The sequence below is a fragment of the Pan paniscus genome, chromosome 19 (assembly GCF_029289425.2).
Source record: "Pan paniscus chromosome 19, NHGRI_mPanPan1-v2.0_pri, whole genome shotgun sequence".
Classification (NCBI taxonomy): Eukaryota; Metazoa; Chordata; class Mammalia; order Primates; family Hominidae; genus Pan; species Pan paniscus.
The window spans coordinates 60239237-60260875 of NC_073268.2; the positions used below are offsets into that span (position 1 = coordinate 60239237).

Below are 21639 nucleotides of genomic sequence, written 5' to 3' on the forward strand. Positions count from 1 at the left end.
GATCTCTGCCAGGGCCAGGACCAGGGTGAAGCAAGATTGGCACTTAGGCTAAAAAAAAAAAATTAAAGAGATGCTTACCCTCAGAGTAGGAAATATTACTTTTTGCTTGGTACACAAAGAATGTCGGAAGTCCAGAGATGGCCCCACGGTAGGGAAGTACGATATATTCCTACCTTTCCCAGGTGGTTTCTGAGGCTCTGATCGTCTTACAGATTCTGACATAATTAGGTTGTTCGTGAATTTTAGTTTTCAGTGTTGTAAAGTTATTTCTCTGGATATTATTTGATACTTTGATAGGACATTGATAGAAGCACACTGGCTCCTAGGAGACAGAAACCACTTTAAAACAGAATTTGGGACAATGCCTACCGTCTTAGAAATGGTATTTTACATCTTATGAATATATGAGTTCCCTCAACGAAGTTAACATAGAAAGGGGGATCAGGGGTTGAAGCAATGAGCCTTGTAAGTTACTGGTTTATTTTTACTGTTTCTAAGAGTCAATGAAAGAGAAAATGTGTGGAATTGCTTGGGAAACTCTAAGATCCAACAGAAACATAAAGGATTCTTACTTGAATTTATGAGCCCAAAACACTCTCACCCCTTGTCTTCCAGGAGGACTCTTTGATCTGACCTGACTACAGATGGATTCGTTATCTTTTCATGAGGTTCCCCAAAATTACCGATCAAGAGTCCTTGAGTTTTCTCTCCTCCCCTACAGTCCAGGGAACCCTGTGCTGTTTTCTTGAAGTAAGCTTTGGTACATATTGCGTCATAAAGACTAGTGAGAATAAGAATCCATTTTTTTTTCTCTTTCTTTTTTACCTGGTCGTTAAAAGTTTTAAAAGGAGTCTGCTATCAATGGCACTGGTCAGTGTCCCGGACTCTAACCCTGATGTTTAGCTTATCTTGATGATGATTTGGTTCTTAGAATTGCATATCCAGATTCGGTTAGTGTGGGAGCTGCTTCAAAAACATAAGTCTTCCTCTCCCACAGAAGCCAATTCAAACAACAAGTAAAGGGAGTTTTCTTTCCATCCTTATAAGTCACATTTTCAGAGGGGTCCCACATAACAACAGCAGGAAAAGAAATATTGATGTGAGTGGGCTCGGCCCAAGGGATGGCGAGCTGACAGCACAGAGAGTTTCCAGCAGTTTCCCCTGCTCCCAGACACACACCATCGAGGACCCACAGGAACTACCTTCTTGCCATGGCCATGAAAAGAGCATGTTTTTCTAGCATGTTCTGCTGCCGGAGGCTTCCAAAAACAGACCCAGTTCTGTTTGGCTGTATAGACTTAAAAAAAAGTACATGTACATGGGCCAGATTTATTTATTCCTCAAGGCACACTACCTTTGCATTACAACTCAGGGACTTCCGTTTGCAGGATGTTCTTCCCTTGCAGAAGATAGCCTTTGAAAAACATGTGATATATATTACCTGTTCGCAAGATTTCAGGAAGGGTGATTTGCATTCAGAGATGGATAGGTAAAGAATGCATTTAACACTCATATGTTTTGGCAGAATGTCAAAGATGGCCAGGAATATCAACCAAAAGAGTCACTCTGATGTTCCCTGGCTGTTTGGGAAGGTTGAAAGAATATGCACTTTGGAGCTGGATGGAGCTGGATTTTCATTCTAGACCTATTAGCAACTATGTGTGCTTGGATAAGTCACATTATCTCTCTGAGCCTATTTTCCCATCTGTGAAATGAGGGGAATAATTCTAGCTCTTCATTTTAGTTGTGAGACTCAAGAAATAACACACCAGACCTTGTTCTATGGTAAATGCTCAGTATGTGTTCATTTTCTTCTGTCTTCGTGATGCTTTTCCCAAGGACCCTGAACTTGAATTTCTGGCTGCCCTGGATCTATTATTTTTAATGCAGTCCTATCCATGACTATGAACTTCATCTTCTGACTTTGACATCTTTTTTTGTTTGTTTGTTTGGTTTTTTTTGGAGACAGAGTCTAGCTCTGTCACCCTGGCTGGAGTGTGGTGGCGCAATCTTGGCTCACTGCAACCTCTGCCTCCCGGGTTCAAGCGATTCTCCCACCTCAGCCACCTGAGGAGCTGGGATTACAAGCCTCCACCCCCAGGCCTGGCTAATTTTTTTTTTTTTTTTTTTGTATTTTAGTAGAGACGGGGTTACAGCGTGTTGCCCAGGCTGGCCTCGAACTCCTGAGCTCAGGCGATCCACCCGCCTCGGCCTCCCAAAGTGCTGGGATTACAGGCGTGAGCCACCGCTCCCGGCCTCCTGACTTTGACATCTCATTTCAATGTGTCAGGCACAGAGGAAGCATCGCATAGACATGGGTCTCCTCCATCACATGCCTTGTGGAATATAGTGAGACCTCTCTGCTCATAGATTTCCTGGTCTTTCTGCTGCCCCCAAGCCTTAGGGATATGTCAAGTTAGCCTTCATTTGAACTAACCTCAGCACTTTCTCTTGCATCAGTTATTTGAACTGCATTCTTTCAGACCTCATTGATTTTGAAATCAATTCTGTTGATGCAGAATTGCTCTGTGTAATTATTTATACAAATCTCTTGATGTGATTGGTGGAGCCTTACTTCAGAACACAGCAGCATGATGCTACGCAGAGCTCTAAATATGACAAGTTAAAAATGAATTAAAGTCCCACTGCCTACATGGAATCTTAGAGGTGGAAAGTCCTACAGACATTGAGGACAATAAACTTTTTTTGTTTATGAAGAAATCGAGGCCAGGAGAACGAAAGTGATTTGCCCAAGATCACACAGCTTATTAATAGCAAAATCAAGGCTGAAATCCTTATTCCTATTCCTGCTTTTGAGTTTCCTATAAAACTATGTTGTCTTCATGGAGATACATGAGCCATCTGTGTCATAGTTTAGAATAAAACTAATACTATTTTGTCTCCATTAGAAACCTCATGCAGAAACCCTAACTTTAAAAAAAAAAAAAAAGTAACTCCAACTCTACTGAAACAGAAATCCAATTTTTTTTTTTTTTTTGAGATGAAGTCTTGCTCTGTTGCCCAGCCTGGAGTGCAGTGGTGAGACTTCGGCTCACTGCAACCTCCGCCTCGCGGGTTCAAGTGAGTCTCCTGCCTCAGCCTCCTGAGTACTGGGATTACAGGCACGCGCCACCACACCCGGCTAATTTTTGTATTTTTAGTAGAGATGGGGTTTCACCATGTTGGTCAGGCTGGTCTCGAACTCCTGACCTGGTGATCTGCCCACATCTGCCTCCCAAAGTGCTGGGATTATAGGCGTAAACCACCATGCCCAGCCCAAATTTTCTTTTTTAATGGGGAGAGGGCACCACTTCCTTCTTCAAAATAATTGTTCACTTTAATAAAATTTTTATTCTTTTCCGCCTTTTTTTTTTGAAGATGTCTACATTGTTTCAGTCATAAATCAGCTATCTAGCCTCACCGATTATACTCTAAATATTCCTTTTGTCCTCACCCACCCTGTCTTTCCCACTATCAGCACCCTAATCCAGGTCTTTAACTCCTCGAGCTTGGATTCTGTCGAAAGAGCCCCCTAAAGTATTAAACCACCTGCAGTCCTTTCCTGCTCCAAACCTGCACACTGTTTCAGATTTAATATATCGCTGACATTAATCAAGTCATCATCTTTTTGGTCTAATTTCATACAGCTCCCCAGTTCAAGCAGACAAATTTCTTCGTCTCATCTGTATTCAATTCAGGATTTAGTTCTTTCAGGATTTTCACAGCTACCTTCTGGATAACTCTCTCAGGTTCCCATGTTTTCCCTCCATCGAATTTGCTCCATTGGAGCCTTCGTCTGTATACTATTTTTGTAATCCCCTTTGGCTGCTGACTTTCTCTTATCTGCTGCAATAGAAATACTCTCACACTAGGCATTGGGAGGACACCCATTACCTTCCATACCCTGATTGTGAACACGTCAGCATACTGCTCAGTCTCTCTGAACCTCAGCTTCCTTGTCAGAAAAATTAGGGAATGTAATTACCTACCTTATCTCTTTTTTGGCTAAGTAAAGATTAGCTGAGAAAGTCGTCACCCAAATGTTTTGCAAGTATAACTTATTCTTCAGTTCTCTCTTTTCTGAGTTCACACTCTTGAAACACATCCTCCAGGTTACACTGCACAGCACTGTGCTCATAGTGGCCCATGTGAGGGGCAGCTGCCGTCCTTATGATTTGCCTGAGGTGAGGGAGAAGTGGTCTTGGAGAGGACGCCTGACTCCTAGGTATATGATCTCCACTCCTTTACCTTTGTGATCTGAATTTACAGAAATTGGAAACATAGAGGGCTTCGCAAATACCCTTAAAAAAAAATCATGCTTTTCTTGGAGCATTATGGGATATTGGTCCATTTATTTTTTATAAGCATAGTAAAATCTTTATTCAAGTACAACATAAATAGAAAAAAGGACACAAATCATGGGACACAGCTCAATAAATTTTCACAAAGTGGATACGCTTCTGTGGCCAGTACCCAGGTCATGAATTGGGACTTTTCCTTCAGCCTGGAAGTCCCTCTCATGCCCTCTTCTAGACACCGATCCCCCTAAGGGTAACCACCATTTTGATATTGAATGGGATAGATGAGTTTGGCCTGTTTAAGAACATTTTTTTATAAAGGAAATCATACAGTGTTTCCTTTTTTGTGACTGGCTGTGTTTGTTAGCATTGTAATGTTCACCCACAGGTTTTTTGTTTGTTTGTTTGTTTGTTTGAGATGGAGTCTCGCTCTGTCGCCCAGGCTGGAGTGCAGTGGTGTGATCTCAGCTCACTGCGACCTCCGCTTCCTGGGTTCAAGTTATTCTCCTGCCTCAGCCTCCTGAGTAGCTGGGACTTGTAACAGGTGCCCGCCACCACACCCAGCTAATTTTTGTATTTTTTGGTAGAGACGGGGTTTCACCAGTTGGTCAGGCTGGTCTTGAACTCCTGACCTCATGATCCACCCACTGTGGCCTCCCAAAGGGCTGGGATTACAGGCATGAGCCACCACACCCAGCCCACTCACAGGTTTTAAGTCATTCATTCTGTGTGCTGTTTAAGATCTCAGTATGTGTCTACGTGCGTGTATTTTGGGTGGACATTTGGAGAGCTTGAATTGGGGACTATTAGGATTGTCTGTGAACATTCATGAACGTGTCTTTTGGTGAACACATATATGATTTCCATGAGTATAGCCCTGGCCATGAAATGGCTGGGTCACAGTGAATGCACTTGTTTGGTAGATAGTGCCAAAGAGTTTTCTAAAGTCACTGTGCCAGTTTACTCTTTAACCACCAAAGTGCCAGTTCCACATTCTCACCCAAACTCAGAATTCTCTGTGGTTTTTATTCTAGATGACCAGTGGGTGTGTCATAGTATGGTATTGTGTTTTAATTTACATTTTCCTGATGACCGATGAAGTTCAGTGCCTTCTCGTGTGTTTATTGATTACTTACTTTATTTATTTTTCATTTCATTTTTAGTTGACACCTAATAATTGTACATACTTATGGGACGCAGAGTGATATTTCAATATATATACAATGTAATAATTAAATCAGGGTAGTTAGCATATCCATCACCTCAAACATTTATTACTTTTTAGTGTTGTGAGCATTCAAAAATCTTCTCTTCTAGCTTGTTGAAAATATACACGAAATTGTTGTTAACCATATTCACCCTACAGTGCTACAGAACACTAGAACTTATTCCTCCTATCTAGCTGTAATTTTGTGGATACTGTATTTTGTTAACAAAACTTTACTTCCTTCAAAAGTGCTAATTCCAGCTTTTTGCCTGTTTTTCTTCTATGATGTGTAGCTATTTTTACTTATTGATTTATAGGAGCTCTTTTTTTTTCTTTTTTTTCTTTTTTTTTTTTTTTTTTTTTTTTTTTGAGTTGGAGTCTTGCTCTCTTGCTAGGCTGGAGTGCAGTGGCCTGATCTCAGCTCACTGCAACCTCTACCTCCCAGGTTCAAGCGATTCTGCCTCAGCCTCTCGAGTAGCTGGGACTACAGGCACACGCCAACACGCCCAGCTAATTTTGTATTTTTAGTAGAGATGTGGTTTCACCATGTTGGCCAGGATGGTCTCGCTCTCTTGACCTCATGATTGGCCTGCCTTGGCCTCCCAAAGTGCTGGGATTATAGGCGTGAGCCACCACCCCCAGCCCTATTTTTTTTTTTTCATTATAGTTACTCCTTTAAGAAATTAACAAAACTTTACCTCCTTCAAAATCATCAAGATATTCTACGTTTCCTTCCAAAAGATGGTTGTTTCACCACTTATATTTGTATCTCCAGGCGATCTGGAATTAATTTTTCCCAAATAGCCAGAGGCAAATGCCAAGATTTATTTTTCCATATAAATAGAAAATTGACCAAACATCATTGGTTAAAAATAAAATGGGGAAGGGTAATAGGGTAATTGTTTTTTGGAAGAAGTACTTCCAGAGAGGGCCAGTAGCAGTTCCAGAGGGAGGGTGAAGGAGCAAAAGACAACATGAGGGCAATGAGAATTCAGGGCAAATGGCCCAAATTGATAAGAAGAGTGAGGCACATGGGGGAAGTTCTTTTTATTCTTTCTTGCACATATCGGATGCACCATGCATATGTGTTGTTGAGTGTCATGGAGAGCTCTCCCAGGTGGTTCCCTGATCATAGAGGTGGCAGTGGTGCAGCCAGTGCTAGAGTGCTAGGCTTGCCTCTTGGACCATCGTTAAGGCACAGCCATGGAGGCAGGTCTGCCCCCTCAGTAGTGTGGCAGTGGGAAAGTCCTCTGGGTCATTTTAGTACTCCCACCATTAATTCCTGACCTGGTTGAAGGCTGGGGTAGAAAACAGAGGACAACTTAGCATGTGTATCGTGGTTCCTGCTTGACCATAACACTTCCTGCACCACAGAAAGACAGCAGCTCTGACAACCCTAGGCCCCGAGACCCTTACCCAGGGTGACAGATCAGATCCAGAATGGAATTCCCTAGCACGGTAGAGCGGCATGATGTTTGAGCCAGATAGGAAAATTGCCAAGCAGTTTCCTTCCTGGCACAACTGCACCCATGCCATGGAAGGAAATGAAATCCCCTTAAAAACTGAGCCCATCTCTCTCACACCATAATAAGATAATAAGCCAGGCTCTGCCCTTCCAAATAATGTAGCCAGCTCATGGCCTTCAAACCAGGCATCCTCACTGTCTGAATGACAAATGGTCAGGTGTGTCAGGAACATGGCAAAGAGTTCTAACTCTCTGAACCCTTTGTTAGCTGAACTAAGTGGAGTTCTCCTGAAGTTGGGAATTCAGAACACTGGGTGTCACATTCTTAAGAAGAGTGCTTCCATGTATTCCCTGTAGTAATAATGGCCATGTTGACACTTCGTTACAGTCCAGGAATTTTGAACCTTTGGCTTGATTTTCCTGGTAAGGTGAATAAACTGAGCATAGAGATGCTAAATTACTCTCTAGTGATCATGCAGCAGGCAGTGGGCATGGACCACAAACCTCATTTTTTGATTTGAGATCAGCTGCACAAAAATCTCATAAATTATTGTATTTCCCTTTTAGCAAAACCACAGCCCCCTTCAGCAGTACCTTGTTCTAATGTTTAATTAGCCATAAAGCAAAAAGACTCTTTTGTCTAACTAATTTCTATCAATGCCACTGAAATGTTTGTCCTCCCTTAAGTTCTTTTTTTAAAAACATTGTAGTAAAATACACATAACATAAAATTTACCATTTTAACCATTGTTAGGTTCAGTGGTGTTAAGTACATACACGCTGTTACGTGATCGATCCCCACAGCTCTTTTAATCTTCCGAAACTCAAACTTCATACCTACTGAACAATAGTTCTCTGTTCCTCTTCCCCACAGCCCCTGGAAACCACCATTCTACTTGCTGTCTCAATGAATTTGAGTATCCCAGATATATCATATAAGTGAACTCATACAGTATTTGTCTTTTTGTGACTGGATTATTTCACTTGGCATAATGTCCCCAGGGTTCATCCATGTTGGAGTGTATGTCAGAATTTCTGAATAGTATTCCATTGTATGCATAAACCACATTTTGTTTATCCGTTCATCTGTCAATACGCACTTGGGTTGCTTCCACCCTTTGGCTATTGTGAATTCTGTTTGAGTTCTACGGGGAGAAGAGCAACTGTGTATAACCTACCTTGTAATAATTCTTAATTCGCTTGTGAAATTTCTGCTTATCTTTGCCTCCCTCAGGACAAAACAAATACATTTCTATATTTTTTCCTTATAGTGTTGGTCTCAACCCATTTCCTCATCCTCATACCTACTGTAAATGTCTCCAAATCCTGTTCACTATTCAGAGGGGAGGTTGGAATGGTCTACACTACTTAGCTTGGAAAGAAAGTTCTCCTAGAACCTATGCCTCCCATCATCCAGTTGAATTTCTCCCATCCTTCTTCACCTGTTGTGTCTTCAGGCAAACCTCACGTGATTTATCAGTGCACACACCTTCATGCTCCCATAGCCTGCCTCATATTTCTACAGACCTTTTATAATACTGTAATAGATCTTTCACTAACCGGGCCCCAATTTTTACACAAAGCACAGTCATAGTATTAGGTTGGTGCAAAAGTAATTGTAGGTTTTGCCATTAAAAGTGTTAGGTTGATGCAAAAGTAATTGCGGTTTTGCCAATAATTGCAAAAGCCACAATTACTTTTGCACCAACCTAATTTGTGCCTTACTCAGGTAAAGAAGAACAATTTCCAAGTTATAGACATTTTGAAATGCAGTATTCCAACATACACATGCCTTTTGTTTTATATGACAGTGTGGTGCTTTGTTGAACGTTAAAATCCAGTAAGATTTGCAATAAAAAAGTATGAAAAAAATTTATCCCCTTCTTTGACTTGTTTGAAAAAAATTTTGTATCCCTTTTATTGACTTTTTTGAAAAAAAAAATTTAAGATTGCAATTTAAAGAATTCTGTTGTGAGTCCTGTTACAAAGCAACCATTTTCTACAATGTAAGCTTGATTAGGATTTATTTAGACTATCGTTTCTTTATTTTTGTAGAAAGAAGCTTGCAGGTAGCTTATAGTTAAGCCCAACTCTCCACACCCATCCCATGCTAAATCAGTCAGTTTTCCTCATCCTGCAAATGACAGTAATGAATGTGTTTTTCTTTTGCAATCCTATTTTAGCTGTTTCCTCTTGAAACTCCTCTTATGTTGGATAGCTCTTTTCCCTACTCTATTGAGATTATTTAAAATATGGTTCCTTGTTTTAGTGGTTTTAGCAGTGTTTCCTCTGGCCCAGCGCAATCTATAGCCTCAATCTCTGCAAAAGTCTCCTACAGCTCTTCCCCACCCCAACCCCACCCATATACCCAGCCCTTTCCCCAACAGGCCAACCAGGAGCTCCCAAGTGAAGTATTATGCTCTCTCTATTTTACTGGTCAAAATTTGAAATAAAGTAGTTAAAAGTCAAAGATATATAGAAAAAAAGAGAAAGTAATGATGGCTTTTTCAAAAAAAAATCTATAAATACTCTTTCTTATCACTTCAGTGTAGTTGATGGTTGCTTTCCAAGCCCAAAACTTTTTCACGCATCTGATTAAATTTCCTTCACTGAGAAATTCCAGCCATCTCTGGATAGATCTCCTGGCTCACCTTAGACAAGAGTAACATAAGCTTTTATATTAGGCTGGCCTAGCCAACTTTTCAGTTCCACAAAAGGAGTCACAGAGGGATGAGTTCTATGCATTCATGTCACACCACGGAATCTGCATCACATAGGTGGTTATGCCAATGTGTCTCCTTTGTGTCAACACCAAACTCTCTGGTGTTCACGTACTCTTACCCAGACCTTAAGGTGTGTCTAAGAGGTGGGTAATGAGGTCCATTAAGAGTTATTTTGAAAAAGGAAGTTCACATTTATTTCAAAAATTAAAAGCTCAGAAACAGAAAGCAAATGTCTATAAAAAGTAAAGATAAACTGACTGAAATGACAAAAATAAACCCCCCACCCAAAAAAAAAAATAGGAGGAAATCTGAGTATGGGCTAAGGGAAAACTTCCCCTTCAACTCCTGAAGGGTTGCTGAAAATCACTGATGAGAGGCCGATTCATAGGAGAAAAGGCATACACGTTTATTACTGTGTATGCAAGAATTTTCAGGGTGAAGACCCAAAGATACAGAGGAAATTGTCCATTTTTATGCTTGGGCTTAACTAAATTTGAACAGTTGTATAGAAATATGACTGGACAAAAAGGGTATAATCTAACCCAAATACACCCAGTTTGGGGAAGCCTGCAAGGCCTCTCTGTCTAGATGCTTCTTGGCCTCTGCACATGCCTTCCTTCCTTCTAGGTGTGGGGCAGGACCCTCTCAGGAATGAAGGTCTTATGACCTACAGTCAAACAGGATAGGTCAGATAATTTCTTTATGGACAGTTTTTATACAGAAAAGTAGAAGGAAAGTTAGAGTAATGTTTTTAGGTTTTATGGCTGGCTTTGGGGAAAAGGAGTTCCGATCTGTATGACCTGCCTTGGGGGAGAGAGATTTTAGTTTCTGTGGTTAGTCTTTGGTAAGAGTGGGATTGAAAGACAGAGGGGCAAGAGAAGTTCAGAGAAAAACTTCTGCTTCTGAGGCTGCTTTTGAGGCCTTCATTTTGGAGTACTGTTTTCTGAGTCCCAGTACCTGCATCATTAAAACTAAGGAAGTATCGGGGCCATCAGATTGCCCAAGAGATTGAGGAATTTGTGCTAGAAATAATGCAGATGGGAGCAGGAATACTTATTAATCCATTAATAGGATGTTTGTGAATGACTTTAAAATAATCTAACTGGCCTGGTGGGGCAGCAGAAATGAGGGGATTTATAAATAAAATAGGCCATTATGAAGTTTTGACGCTGGATGTGAGGTGTTTGAGATTGATTTGACAATTTTCTCTGCTTTTGTTTATGTTTGACATGTCTCACAAAATATAGTTAGCCCAGATAGTGTAGGTGGGACAAAATCACAGGGAATTAATAACTGCAAGCTCCCATGATACAAAGTGTATCTTTTCCTTGCAGATGCAAAATAAAAACTAATCACAAATTCCATGAACAAAAGTAACAAATCTATCATCAGGATTAAAGATACAATATAATCCTAGATAATGCCTACATTAAAAGAGAAGTCAAAACTACAAAATGAAATAACTAAAGATCTCTATCTATCCATCTGTCTGTAACTGTCTCAACAAATAGTGCATTTAATTGCAGTATACTTAAGTTGGAAGAACAAATAGATTTGATGTCTCCTGTTCATGTGTTTTGACTGGCCCTGACTGAGGCCAGTAGAAAGCCTGCTTGAACAGAGAAGCAATATCTGCTGTATCAAGACTCCAATTGGATTTTTGTTTTTAATGTGACAAAGTGATATGTCATTTGTCAGGAGGAATAAACAGACAAGAATCATCAAGGACATGTTGAACAACAGAAAGTCAGAATTTACTTTGGTGTACATGAAAATATACTATCACATGATAATAACTTATAATTGGGCCAATGTAGAAAGGAATCAACATATTTAGAATATGATAATGATGGCATTTCAAATCATTAGGCAAAAGATGGATTCTTTAATAAGTCTTGTTTGTTGCAGGAAAACTCAAGAATTACAAACATAAGTATTTTGTGTAATATGCTACATTATGTTGAATATGATTGCTTTGTTCATAAGAAAACTACAGGAAAAGCTCAGGATATTTTAATACTATCTCATAGCAGTATAATTGTGTTTATGACAATATTCTAATTCACCTGAAGATTTTGACCAAAGTTATTTTCTTACAGCATTGTGGATAAACAATAATAAAACACAGAAACTTAATATGGCATTTATTCGGTGCCAGGCAGTTTTCTAAGCTGTCGAGGTATATTAACTCATTTAATCATCACAAAACTGTATGCAATGGTTAATATTAGTATTCTCCGTTTAATACACTAGGAATCTGAGGTTCGGGGCTCGTTGTGCGACGTCACCATCAGACGTCTAGCAAGTGGGGGGTTGGTGGGGCTGGAATTGCGGCCTGGCTCCAGCGTGTACTTGACAGTCTCTCCTGGGACTGAGCTCTCTCTGCACATCTCTGACATGCCTTTTTGCGTTTCTCAGGGACCTGATGCCCAGAACCCTGGACGGGCAGATCACCATGGAGAAGACGCCCAGTTACTTCGTCACGCGGGAGGCCCCCGCGCGCATCTCGGCCATGTCCAAGGACACCAAGCTCATCGTGGTGGTGCGGGACCCGGTGACCAGGGCCATCTCGGACTACACGCAGACGCTGTCCAAGCGGCCCGACATCCCCACCTTCGAGAGCTTGACGTTCAAAAACAGGACAGCGGGCCTCATCGACACGTCGTGGAGCGCCATCCAGATCGGCATCTACGCCAAGCACCTGGAGCACTGGCTGCGCCACTTCCCCATCCGCCAGATGCTCTTCGTGAGCGGCGAGCGGCTCATCAGCGACCCGGCCGGGGAACTGGGCCGCGTGCAAGACTTCCTGGGCCTCAAGAGGATCATCACGGACAAGCACTTCTACTTCAACAAGACCAAGGGCTTCCCCTGCCTGAAGAAGGCGGAGGGCAGCAGCCGGCCCCATTGCCTGGGCAAGACCAAGGGCAGGACCCATCCTGAGATCGACCGCGAGGTGGTGCGCAGGCTGCGCGAGTTCTACCGGCCTTTCAACCTCAAGTTCTACCAGATGACCGGGCACGACTTTGGCTGGGATGGATAACCATATAATTTAAAAAGAAAAAAAAATCAAAATATAATATATTTTTTTACCAATCTGTAGAGAAGAGACAGTTTAATATTTGTGCTGAAAACATGTTTCAGTATTTTTTTCAATGAATGTTAAGAGATTGTTCTCACTCCCGCCCCATCTTAATGTATAACCAACACCAAACACGTGGATCAACAGAAAAGGAAAATTTCACTCGTCTAAACGCTTTCAATTTTCAGTTTTTATTTTATGTTCTATATACCCAGTCATAAAGTATAAGCATCAGTTGTCATTAAAAGTTTTCAGAAAATCTTGAGGTTAAACATCTCTCTCTCTTTTTTTAAAATACAAGGCCCTGATAAAATTGATATCTATCCTTATATGTTTCTCCCTTTTTCCTGTGCCACTTTTTCTTAAATTATTTCCCAGTTAGTATTATCATATGTTTGTACCCGTCACAGTTTTCATAGTGCTTTCAAATACACCTTTTTGATCATTAAAATAAAAAAAGAAATCTTGCTCTGTTGTATAAGAGCACAATAGGTAAATATTATTATCCCCATTTTACAGAAAGGAAAACTGAGTCTTTGGGAGGTGAAATAATGTATCTAAAGGTCAAATGGTGGATGGACCCTGGACAAAATTCCATCTTCCACTTGTTCCCTATTTCATGTCACTTTTTCCAGGGAGAATGGAAAAGAAGACATCTGCACCTTTAGAAATGGTTAGGTAGTTTTCAGATGATATGAAAAGGGAAAGAGAGCCCCTTGTTTTCTAAATTCCCAGGCTACCCCTCATGGCACCCAGTCTCATTACATAGTTGTGTCCAAGAAAACCACTCAGACCTGGACACAACCTCTCTTAAGAGCCAATCTTGCCTCTTGGCTATTTAAAGTACACTGAGATATGGAAATCTTGACTGATGAATGCTTGATTGAATTGGAGAGGAATTATTGGATTCTTGCATGGAGGACAAGGTGGCCAGCCACACTAGGGGTAGCACAAGATGTGTTAGGAACGTAACTTACCCATTTGTTGATTTAACTGACTTTAAAAAAAAAAAGAAACAGATTTCAATTAGTGCTTACAGGTATGAGTCTCATTTGTTTTTTAGTTTACCTCTTTTTAAAGAGAGAAAACCTACCTTTCTTTGTAATATCTCACTTCTAACTTTGGAGCTAGTACTCTGAAAGAATTAATTAGCAATTCGTTTAAAATGTTTTTATTTTTCATGGGTGGAAGACTATCATTTTGTCACTTTATTCCCCCCTCCCACTTCCTATTTATACCATTTATAACCTAATGTTCAGTAATATTTGGAAAAATATTCTAGGAAATGCATTTGTGGGTAAAATGGTGGCTTTTCCTCTTCTCTCGTCTGTTTCTGCCCATCCCCCATTTAAATCACTCAAATAAATCAATAGTTTATTAACAGTATTCCTTTCCTCTCTGAGTGGGTATTAACAAGATTAGCATTAATGGGAATTAAATTGGTTTAGAGAGGAACACATATGCACGAAATATATAAAACATTTATAATTAGCCTGTCAGCAACATTTTATTAGAAGTTTAAACCCAAGAGGAAAAATATCTTCTATTTCATGGAAGTTTTCTTTATCTGCCAAAATTTAAAGGACCAGACACTCTAAAATAATATTCTTTTTCTTCTTTAATGTTGTCAATCAAAAGAAACTAAAGTTGTTTTAAAATATGCAGTACAATTGTACATTTACCATAGCTGCTGCATCAGGTGATGTAAATATTTCTTGAGAAGCTTAACACAGGATTAAAATGAAGGAAAAAATATTTTAAGTGTTAGATATTTTGTCATTGCTCCAAATCTTTGGATTTATCTGTTAATATCCCATTTATAGAAGTTAAGTAAACCCCAAATCCAGGTCACCTTTTTTCAGTTGATTTCCTTCATGTCTATGCTCTCAATTTCCCAGTGCCACAGACTGTTTTTATTCTACTTGAATCACTAGCTGCAACAAGATACTCATTTTAAACTCTTGTCATCATTTCTCTTAGCTCATTTTGTTTGTACAACTGATTCTTTTGTAAGTGTTTGCTTGGCATTATGCAAAAGTGGCTTGCACAAAGAAACAATCACATTCTGCAACCTTCATTTTTTTAATGTGAAAGAAATAAAAGAACAGAATTGAATGCAAAGGATCCCTTTTTGAATATAGATATTTTTGTTCATATTATTTTAAAAATGAATGACTATGGAAAACACCGGGAAAATCTTCAAGCTTCTATGACTTCCTACGAGTGTTGGAAGTAATAAGTCCCAGCAAAATGTATAAAGATTTAGAGTCAGTATTCTCTAACAGGAATGTCCATTCATTTCTGCCTCTATATAGTACTCGTCCCTGCTGTGCATAAACTTGGCCTCACATTTATTTTGTCCATTTAGCTACACCAAATAATAGGCTTTGACCTTGATTGGAACATCTTAGCATCCATTCTCTGAGCTGTCTGCTCCAAAGCCATGCCTTCCAATCCCCTTCCTGTTTCTTAGAGGTAGAGTGTTGTCTTTCAAGAAGAATATCTAGAAAATATCTACAGCTTCTTTTCAAGCAATTTGCTTCCAAGATCACATCTGCAGTGTATCCATTCTCCAGAGAACTTAGTCACTTCTAGGGAAATGAATTTTATTTCAATAAATGGAGATTAATATGCTTCTAGAGAATGGATATTGATTATTCTAGAAATATTAATCCCACTCTAATTTTCTAATTTTCTTATTTTCAAAGGATCTTCAAAGCTGAAATCAACTTCAATGGTCATTTGGATCAAAGCCCTGTTCAGCATCTGAATCCTTTCGTTAACTTGTTATGCAGGGGGTTAAAACATTGACGTGTCTGTAAATTCTTAACTCTTGATATTACAGTTGAAAAGAAAGAGGATACATTTCTCCTAAACAGCTTCATCGTATTCTGCCAGCTGAGACCTGCTGAGTCCCCAGCTCCCCATGAAGATATCTTAAATTCAATACGTGAATAAATAAATATGTCTATAAAATAATAATGCCTTATATATATATTGCAAACTAATCATTCAAATGCATTATTTCACCGTATACCAACAACAGCAGCTCTCTACTCTCATTAGTTTCACTTCACAGATGTTTCACTAAGTTTCACTAGGGCTTAAGGCACTGGTTCTCAACAAAACATGATTTTGCATCCCAGGGCAACGTCTGGAGATATTTTTGGTTGCCTCAAGGGTTGAGGAGTGTAGGGTGCTGCTAGCATCCTGGATAGAGGCCAGGGATGCTGCTAAACATTCTGTAAAGCGCAAGACAGTCTCCATTACTAAAAATGATCTCAACCAAAACGTCAGTCATGCTGCATTTCCTGAGTTAAGATGTGTATCAGTCACAGCTAGTGTGTGCCTCAGGTCTAAAAGCCAGATTCTAATTAATGCTAGACTGGTAATTCCTCCAGTCACCATTCTATATTTTCTCTTGGAAACCATTTTTCTATTATTTTCTTCCCTCCCTTCCTCCTTTCTCTTTCTTTCTTTCTTTCTCTTTCTTTCTTTCTCTTTCTTTTCTTTCTTTTTCTTTTCTTTCTTTCTTCGTTCTTTCTTTCTTCTTTCTTTCTTCTTTCTTTCTTCTTTCTTTCTTTCTTTCTCTTTCTCTTTCTCTCCCTCTCTTTCTGTTTCTCTCTCTCTTTTTCTTCTAATAAGCAGAGCAATGTTTACTGTTGTGCTTTGCTGGGAAAAATGCTAAAGGCAACCAAACTGTGTTTTTATAGTGAAGATACAGAAGCAGCTTGTAACAAATGGATAACTGCAATTGTGAGAAATGGCATCAGTCAGCTTCAGGTGGAAAATAACATTCCAATAAAACACTTCTAAAGGCTCTTTCAAGTTCAAGTCTTGCAGTTTCTATTTGCCTCCACAACAGGGCCATGACTGTATTTCTTGTCACCTGACAAAACCAAAGTGCCTAGGGAGGGAAGTAAATATCTCCATTTCTGTTAAATGTTAAATTCAGATGGATGTGCTATGGTTACAAATAGCCTCGAGTTGCTGAATAATAGCAAAGGAAAGCAAATTCCTATTGCCTCATATCCTAGAAACCCCAGAACTTTGTGCGTAGTTTCGATAGACTCAGAGAACAGAAAAACGTATGGTTCTCAAACACAGGAAAAGCGTTGCTGGGATTCATTCCAATATAAGCCTTGGTGTAGAAAAAAAGGGCCCCTACTTCTTCTCCTATTGTATCCTGTAATCATTGAAGGAGAGTGGAATTTTAAAAGCCCAACCTCAAGCCCTGTTGGTGAAGCATTGGTGTTATTGTAGAATTTGTGGTCCTTGAAATATCTTCATCAACATGCAAACAGATTTGCATTGAGTTTCTAATACACAGAAGAAGAACATGGATAGGAAAATTATAAATCTGTTTGCTACATAATGGAATGTTGAAATGGCAGGCCTTTCTTTAAAAGCTTGAAAAAGGATGAATTTGGGGAAATTATGAGGCAGTGTGACATCACATACAAAGTCATAAAATAATAAATTTTAGTTACACTAGGAGGAAATAAAACTGAATATAGAAATTGCTTCTAATATATGGTTCTATTGTGGGATATTAGAAAATGTTAGTATGTTTCAGGCTATAGCCCAGTTGTTTTAGTTTAATTTCCAACTGTTGGTTGTGTTCTTTTAATAACAATATGCTCAACAACTTACTCTCCTCTAGTTTTACTGTAAAAATAAAAGGGAACACTGAATGGGGAACACATTCTGCTGTGAGTCCTTTTTGCTCTCACATGTCTGGGTATGATATTTTAGTTACCTTTGAAGGATCAGATAGGATGAGATCTGGTGTCCTTCATTAGCTCTGCCTGGATGATCCATGACTATGCTAGATTTTGAACTTGGTGCTAACTTTGATTATTCCTAAGAGGGCTTTTCTGTAACTGTCTGATCTGTACGTTGACCATTAGGTCTCTCCCAGAGTCATTTTGTAATAAACCTAGAGTGTTCTCCCACACCCCAAGGGGAGCTTGCTTTCATTGCAAATAGGAATAATGAGTCTTTCCCCCTCCCATCTTCTACCTCCATGCTTCTCTCACTTTCCGGTGGCTTCTGCCACATCCTGCCGGTGACTAGTGATCTTTGGCATTTGATTCTTCCCTCTCTTCAGATGTACCATATCTGAGGATGTCCATTTCCTACTTCAGATTCCTGGGGAAAAAACTGCAGCCCACCTAGGGCACTCGTTCTCCACTTCAGCTCCAGGAAAAACAGTCTGAATATCTGATATAGACCCCTAGAGAGATGAAAGTCAAGTAGGCTTAACTTTCCCCAAGAGGGTTTACATTAGGAAAAAAAAAAAGGCCCCAAAGGAGGATGGATGGAACTGAATCTGAAAGAATGGAGGCATGTTTGACATAGGAGATGGAGGTGTTGTTGAAAGGATGCATACCTGGCTTCCAGTACCCCAACCCCTCACCACGGACCTGAAGAACCAGGGGCAGCAATGTGTGGCCTTCCACTCCTGAAAGGTTATCTGCCTCTGGTCTGGGCAGTGGCATTTTTCTCCCACCTGTTTTCCCAGAAAGCCTTATCTAAGCTCAGATTTCTTTATTTCAGGCCTGCAACAGCTGGTCAACCAGGGAACTGTAGGAAGCAAGGAAACTTTAGAGTCATTTCACTGCAATTTTTCAGAGGCAACAAGAGTTTTTGATTAAGTGCTATCAACTGATACCTTTATAGCCAAACCTAATTTTTATTTCAGACTACTTGATCTTACCCCTAAATTCTAGATCAGTTGTTCTTCATTATACAAAGTCCAACTAAATATCCTATAGTAGTAATACCTTACCTTTATACAGAATGATTCAAAACATGTTTATATCAAAGAGGGTATAGACTTTAGACTTGAATAGTTTTTTTTTCTTTTTCCTTCCTTTCTAGATTAAAAAAAAAAAAGTTGATATGGTCTATTGCAGTTCATTCCCACCTTGGACAAACCCCACATTTCTCCTCAGCTGAATTACTTACAAAAGTCTTTTCAGCATCTTTCCTTCTACACTTCTTGATTTTATTTTTTTCCTCATCTGAGTAAACTTTTACTCTTCAGTTTTTTCCTGTATCAAAATCCTTATGTCAAAAACTATCTTACTTTTTTTTTATTCCTCCTTTCTTTTTTTTTTGAGACAGAGTCTTGCTCTGTCACCCAGGCTGGAATGCAGTGGCCCTCGGCTCACTGCAAGCTCCGTCTCCTGGGTTCACGCCATTCTCCTGCCTCAGCCTCCTGAGTAGCTGGGACCACAGGCGCCTGCCACCACACCCAGCTAATTTTTTATATTTTTAGTAGAGATGGAGTTTCACCATGTTAGCCAGGATGGTCTCGATCTCCTAACCTCATGATCTGCCCGCCTCGGCTTCCCAAAGTGCTGGGAATACAGATGTGAGCCACCACGCCCGGCCTCCTCCTTTCTTTTCAACAAGACCCCTAATTGTTATTTTCCCCCTTTTATAACAATCTGGCCTCAAAATTATACCTTTCTTTTCATTTCATTTCAAAGTGCTTGGCCTTCATCCTACCCTCTTTGATGTTCTTTGCCCTTTCTCAAATTGTGTTCTTTCCATGTCAGGGACAGTTCTCTTTAGAGAAAAATCCCCTCCCTACTATCATTCATGAATATGGCATTTGAAACTTTCTTGTGGATGTAGCTTTCTTATTCCTTCCGACCCACTGAAATGCAAAAATTCCAACTGGTATTGACTTCCAACTGTAAAGTGATTCCGTATTGAACACACCTAGCTCTTCTTCTATCTAGCCATAAGTAATGAGCTCTTTTTCAGACTCTTTGGCCCCTGCTATTTGGTGAGGCCATTAATAAAAAGTTATTTATCAATGAGATGATGCATTTTACTAGTCCAAGCTATATATAATGAACACACAGAAAAAAATTGGAAGCAGATCTGTTTCTACCAGCCTCATCCTGTCTTCTAACTGAAGTTGCAAATCTCCCACGTGTAACAATGCCCATAGTCTGTTTCCCTCATCATTTCTGCATGTCTGCTCCTAGGCTTCGCACCAGTCTGGTCTCTGTTTGTTCATTACCATTTATTTCTGTGATGCTTTCATTATTTAATGGACTCTCATTCCAGTTCATCATTTTTACTATTGTGTCCCTTATTTATGTGGTTGCCACTTTGATGTTTTCCAGGTCTCTAAACCTGTGCTGAGTTGGCTGTTCCCTGACACTCTGTCATCAGCATAAGCAACCTTCCTTCATTTCATTCCACTTACCTTTTGAGCACAGGGATACAGCCATACAGGCAAATTATATACATATATATAATATGTATATGTGTGTATATATGTACATTTATATATATGTGTATATATATACATTTATATATATATATATATATATATATATATATATATATATATATATATTTGAAACGGAGTCTTGCTCTGTCACCCAGCCTGGAGTGTAGTGTCACAATCTCAGCTCACTGCAACCTCCACCTCCCAGGTTCAAGCAATTCTCCCTGCCTCAGCCTCCTGAGTAGCTGGGATCACAGGCGCCCACAACCATGCCCAGCTAATTTTTGTATTTTTTAGTGGAGATGGGTTTTCACTATGTTGGCTGGGTTGGTCTTGAACTCCTGACCTCAGGTGATCCTGCCTTGGTCTCCCAAAGTGCTGGGATTATGGGCATGAGCCACCGTGCCTGGCTTATTATATATTTTACCCTTACGTGGTACTTCATACAATGAAAGAGAAAACAATGGCTTATCTAATCTGTCATTTTCTTGGTCCCGTCTTTTTTTATGATGTTCTTTCTTTAGACTCACCAGCTCTTTCCATGCCCTAATGATGAAACCCCATGGCTTGTATATAATCTTGTGAGTAATTTTTGATTTGGCCACAAATGATGAAAATTTGCATGGATCATTCAATCCCACTGAACCTTAATTTTTTCATTTATTAAAAAGTGAAGAGGATTAACAGTTCTGTTAGTCTCATTCCAACTGTGATATGTCTGGAAGCATTCTATGGTTGAGGGTGTTACTAATAATTATTTTTCTTCTGCCTCTTAAAAGGTAATCTTTAAGTCAATCACTTTACTAACTTCTCATAGGCTGCTGAATCTGTGACCAAAGTTTATTTTTAGTAATAACAATCAGTGCTAGCTGGCCACTGAATCTTTCCTTTCAATAGAAATTGATCACATTTTTCAATGTTGGAGAAGTGGTTACTGCCCTTGAATTGTGTGTTTCTTCCTACTTCCCCTGAAGTCCCAACATTATCACCCTTCCTGAGCTCTAAGGCTTCTGAAATAGTTCTGTTAAAAAAAAAAAAAAGTCCTTAATAACAGTTTCTAAATTGAGGGTATGGGTATCTTAATCCATTCATTTTTGGCTCTTTAATTTACAGACAATCTCCTACCTTGAACAGTAAAATATAGCTATAAAGAAACTCAATCATTACTTCTGTCATTGCTTTGATCTGGCCCACAGTGGTTTTCCTTTGACATATGCTATTTTCTGTGAATTTTTATGCCCTGTTTTCTCCTGTCTCCTGCACCATTCCCTGCTTTTGCAAAAGGAGGTAGGTACCTTACCCTTTGAATTCTTTCTACAGACAGTGCAACAGTTATAACCATTTGGAAATGGGGACTGGGCTTCTCACCTCTTGATAGGTCATACAAATGCCTTCTGAGTCTACAATTTACACAAAGGTTATTATGTGACCAGAAAAGGCAGTATCTGTTGCTTTATTTCCCAGCCTCTATCGTCCTTACAATTAAACCCATGGCTTTGATTTGTGGAATTTTACTTAGGTTCTGGGATGTCTTTTGAATTCACTTTTATAAAAGGATTTTTTTTATTTTGTTAAAATATATGTAACATAAAATTTATCATCTTAACCATTAAGT

The 21639-nt window shown here is 39.6% G+C and overlaps 1 protein-coding gene across 1 annotated transcript in view; it reads left to right on the top strand.

Moving 5' to 3' along the window:
• The window catches only part of HS3ST3A1 (heparan sulfate-glucosamine 3-sulfotransferase 3A1), a 108908-nt gene extending 94018 nt beyond the window's left edge, over window positions 1-14890 (top strand). The window contains exon 2 of the mRNA XM_003829387.8: window positions 12112-14890. Coding sequence (XP_003829435.2) covers window positions 12112-12733 — 622 coding nt within the window. The 3' untranslated portion in view covers window positions 12734-14890. The remainder of the gene's footprint in view (window positions 1-12111) is intronic.
• Window positions 14891-21639: the final 6749 nt, after the last annotated feature.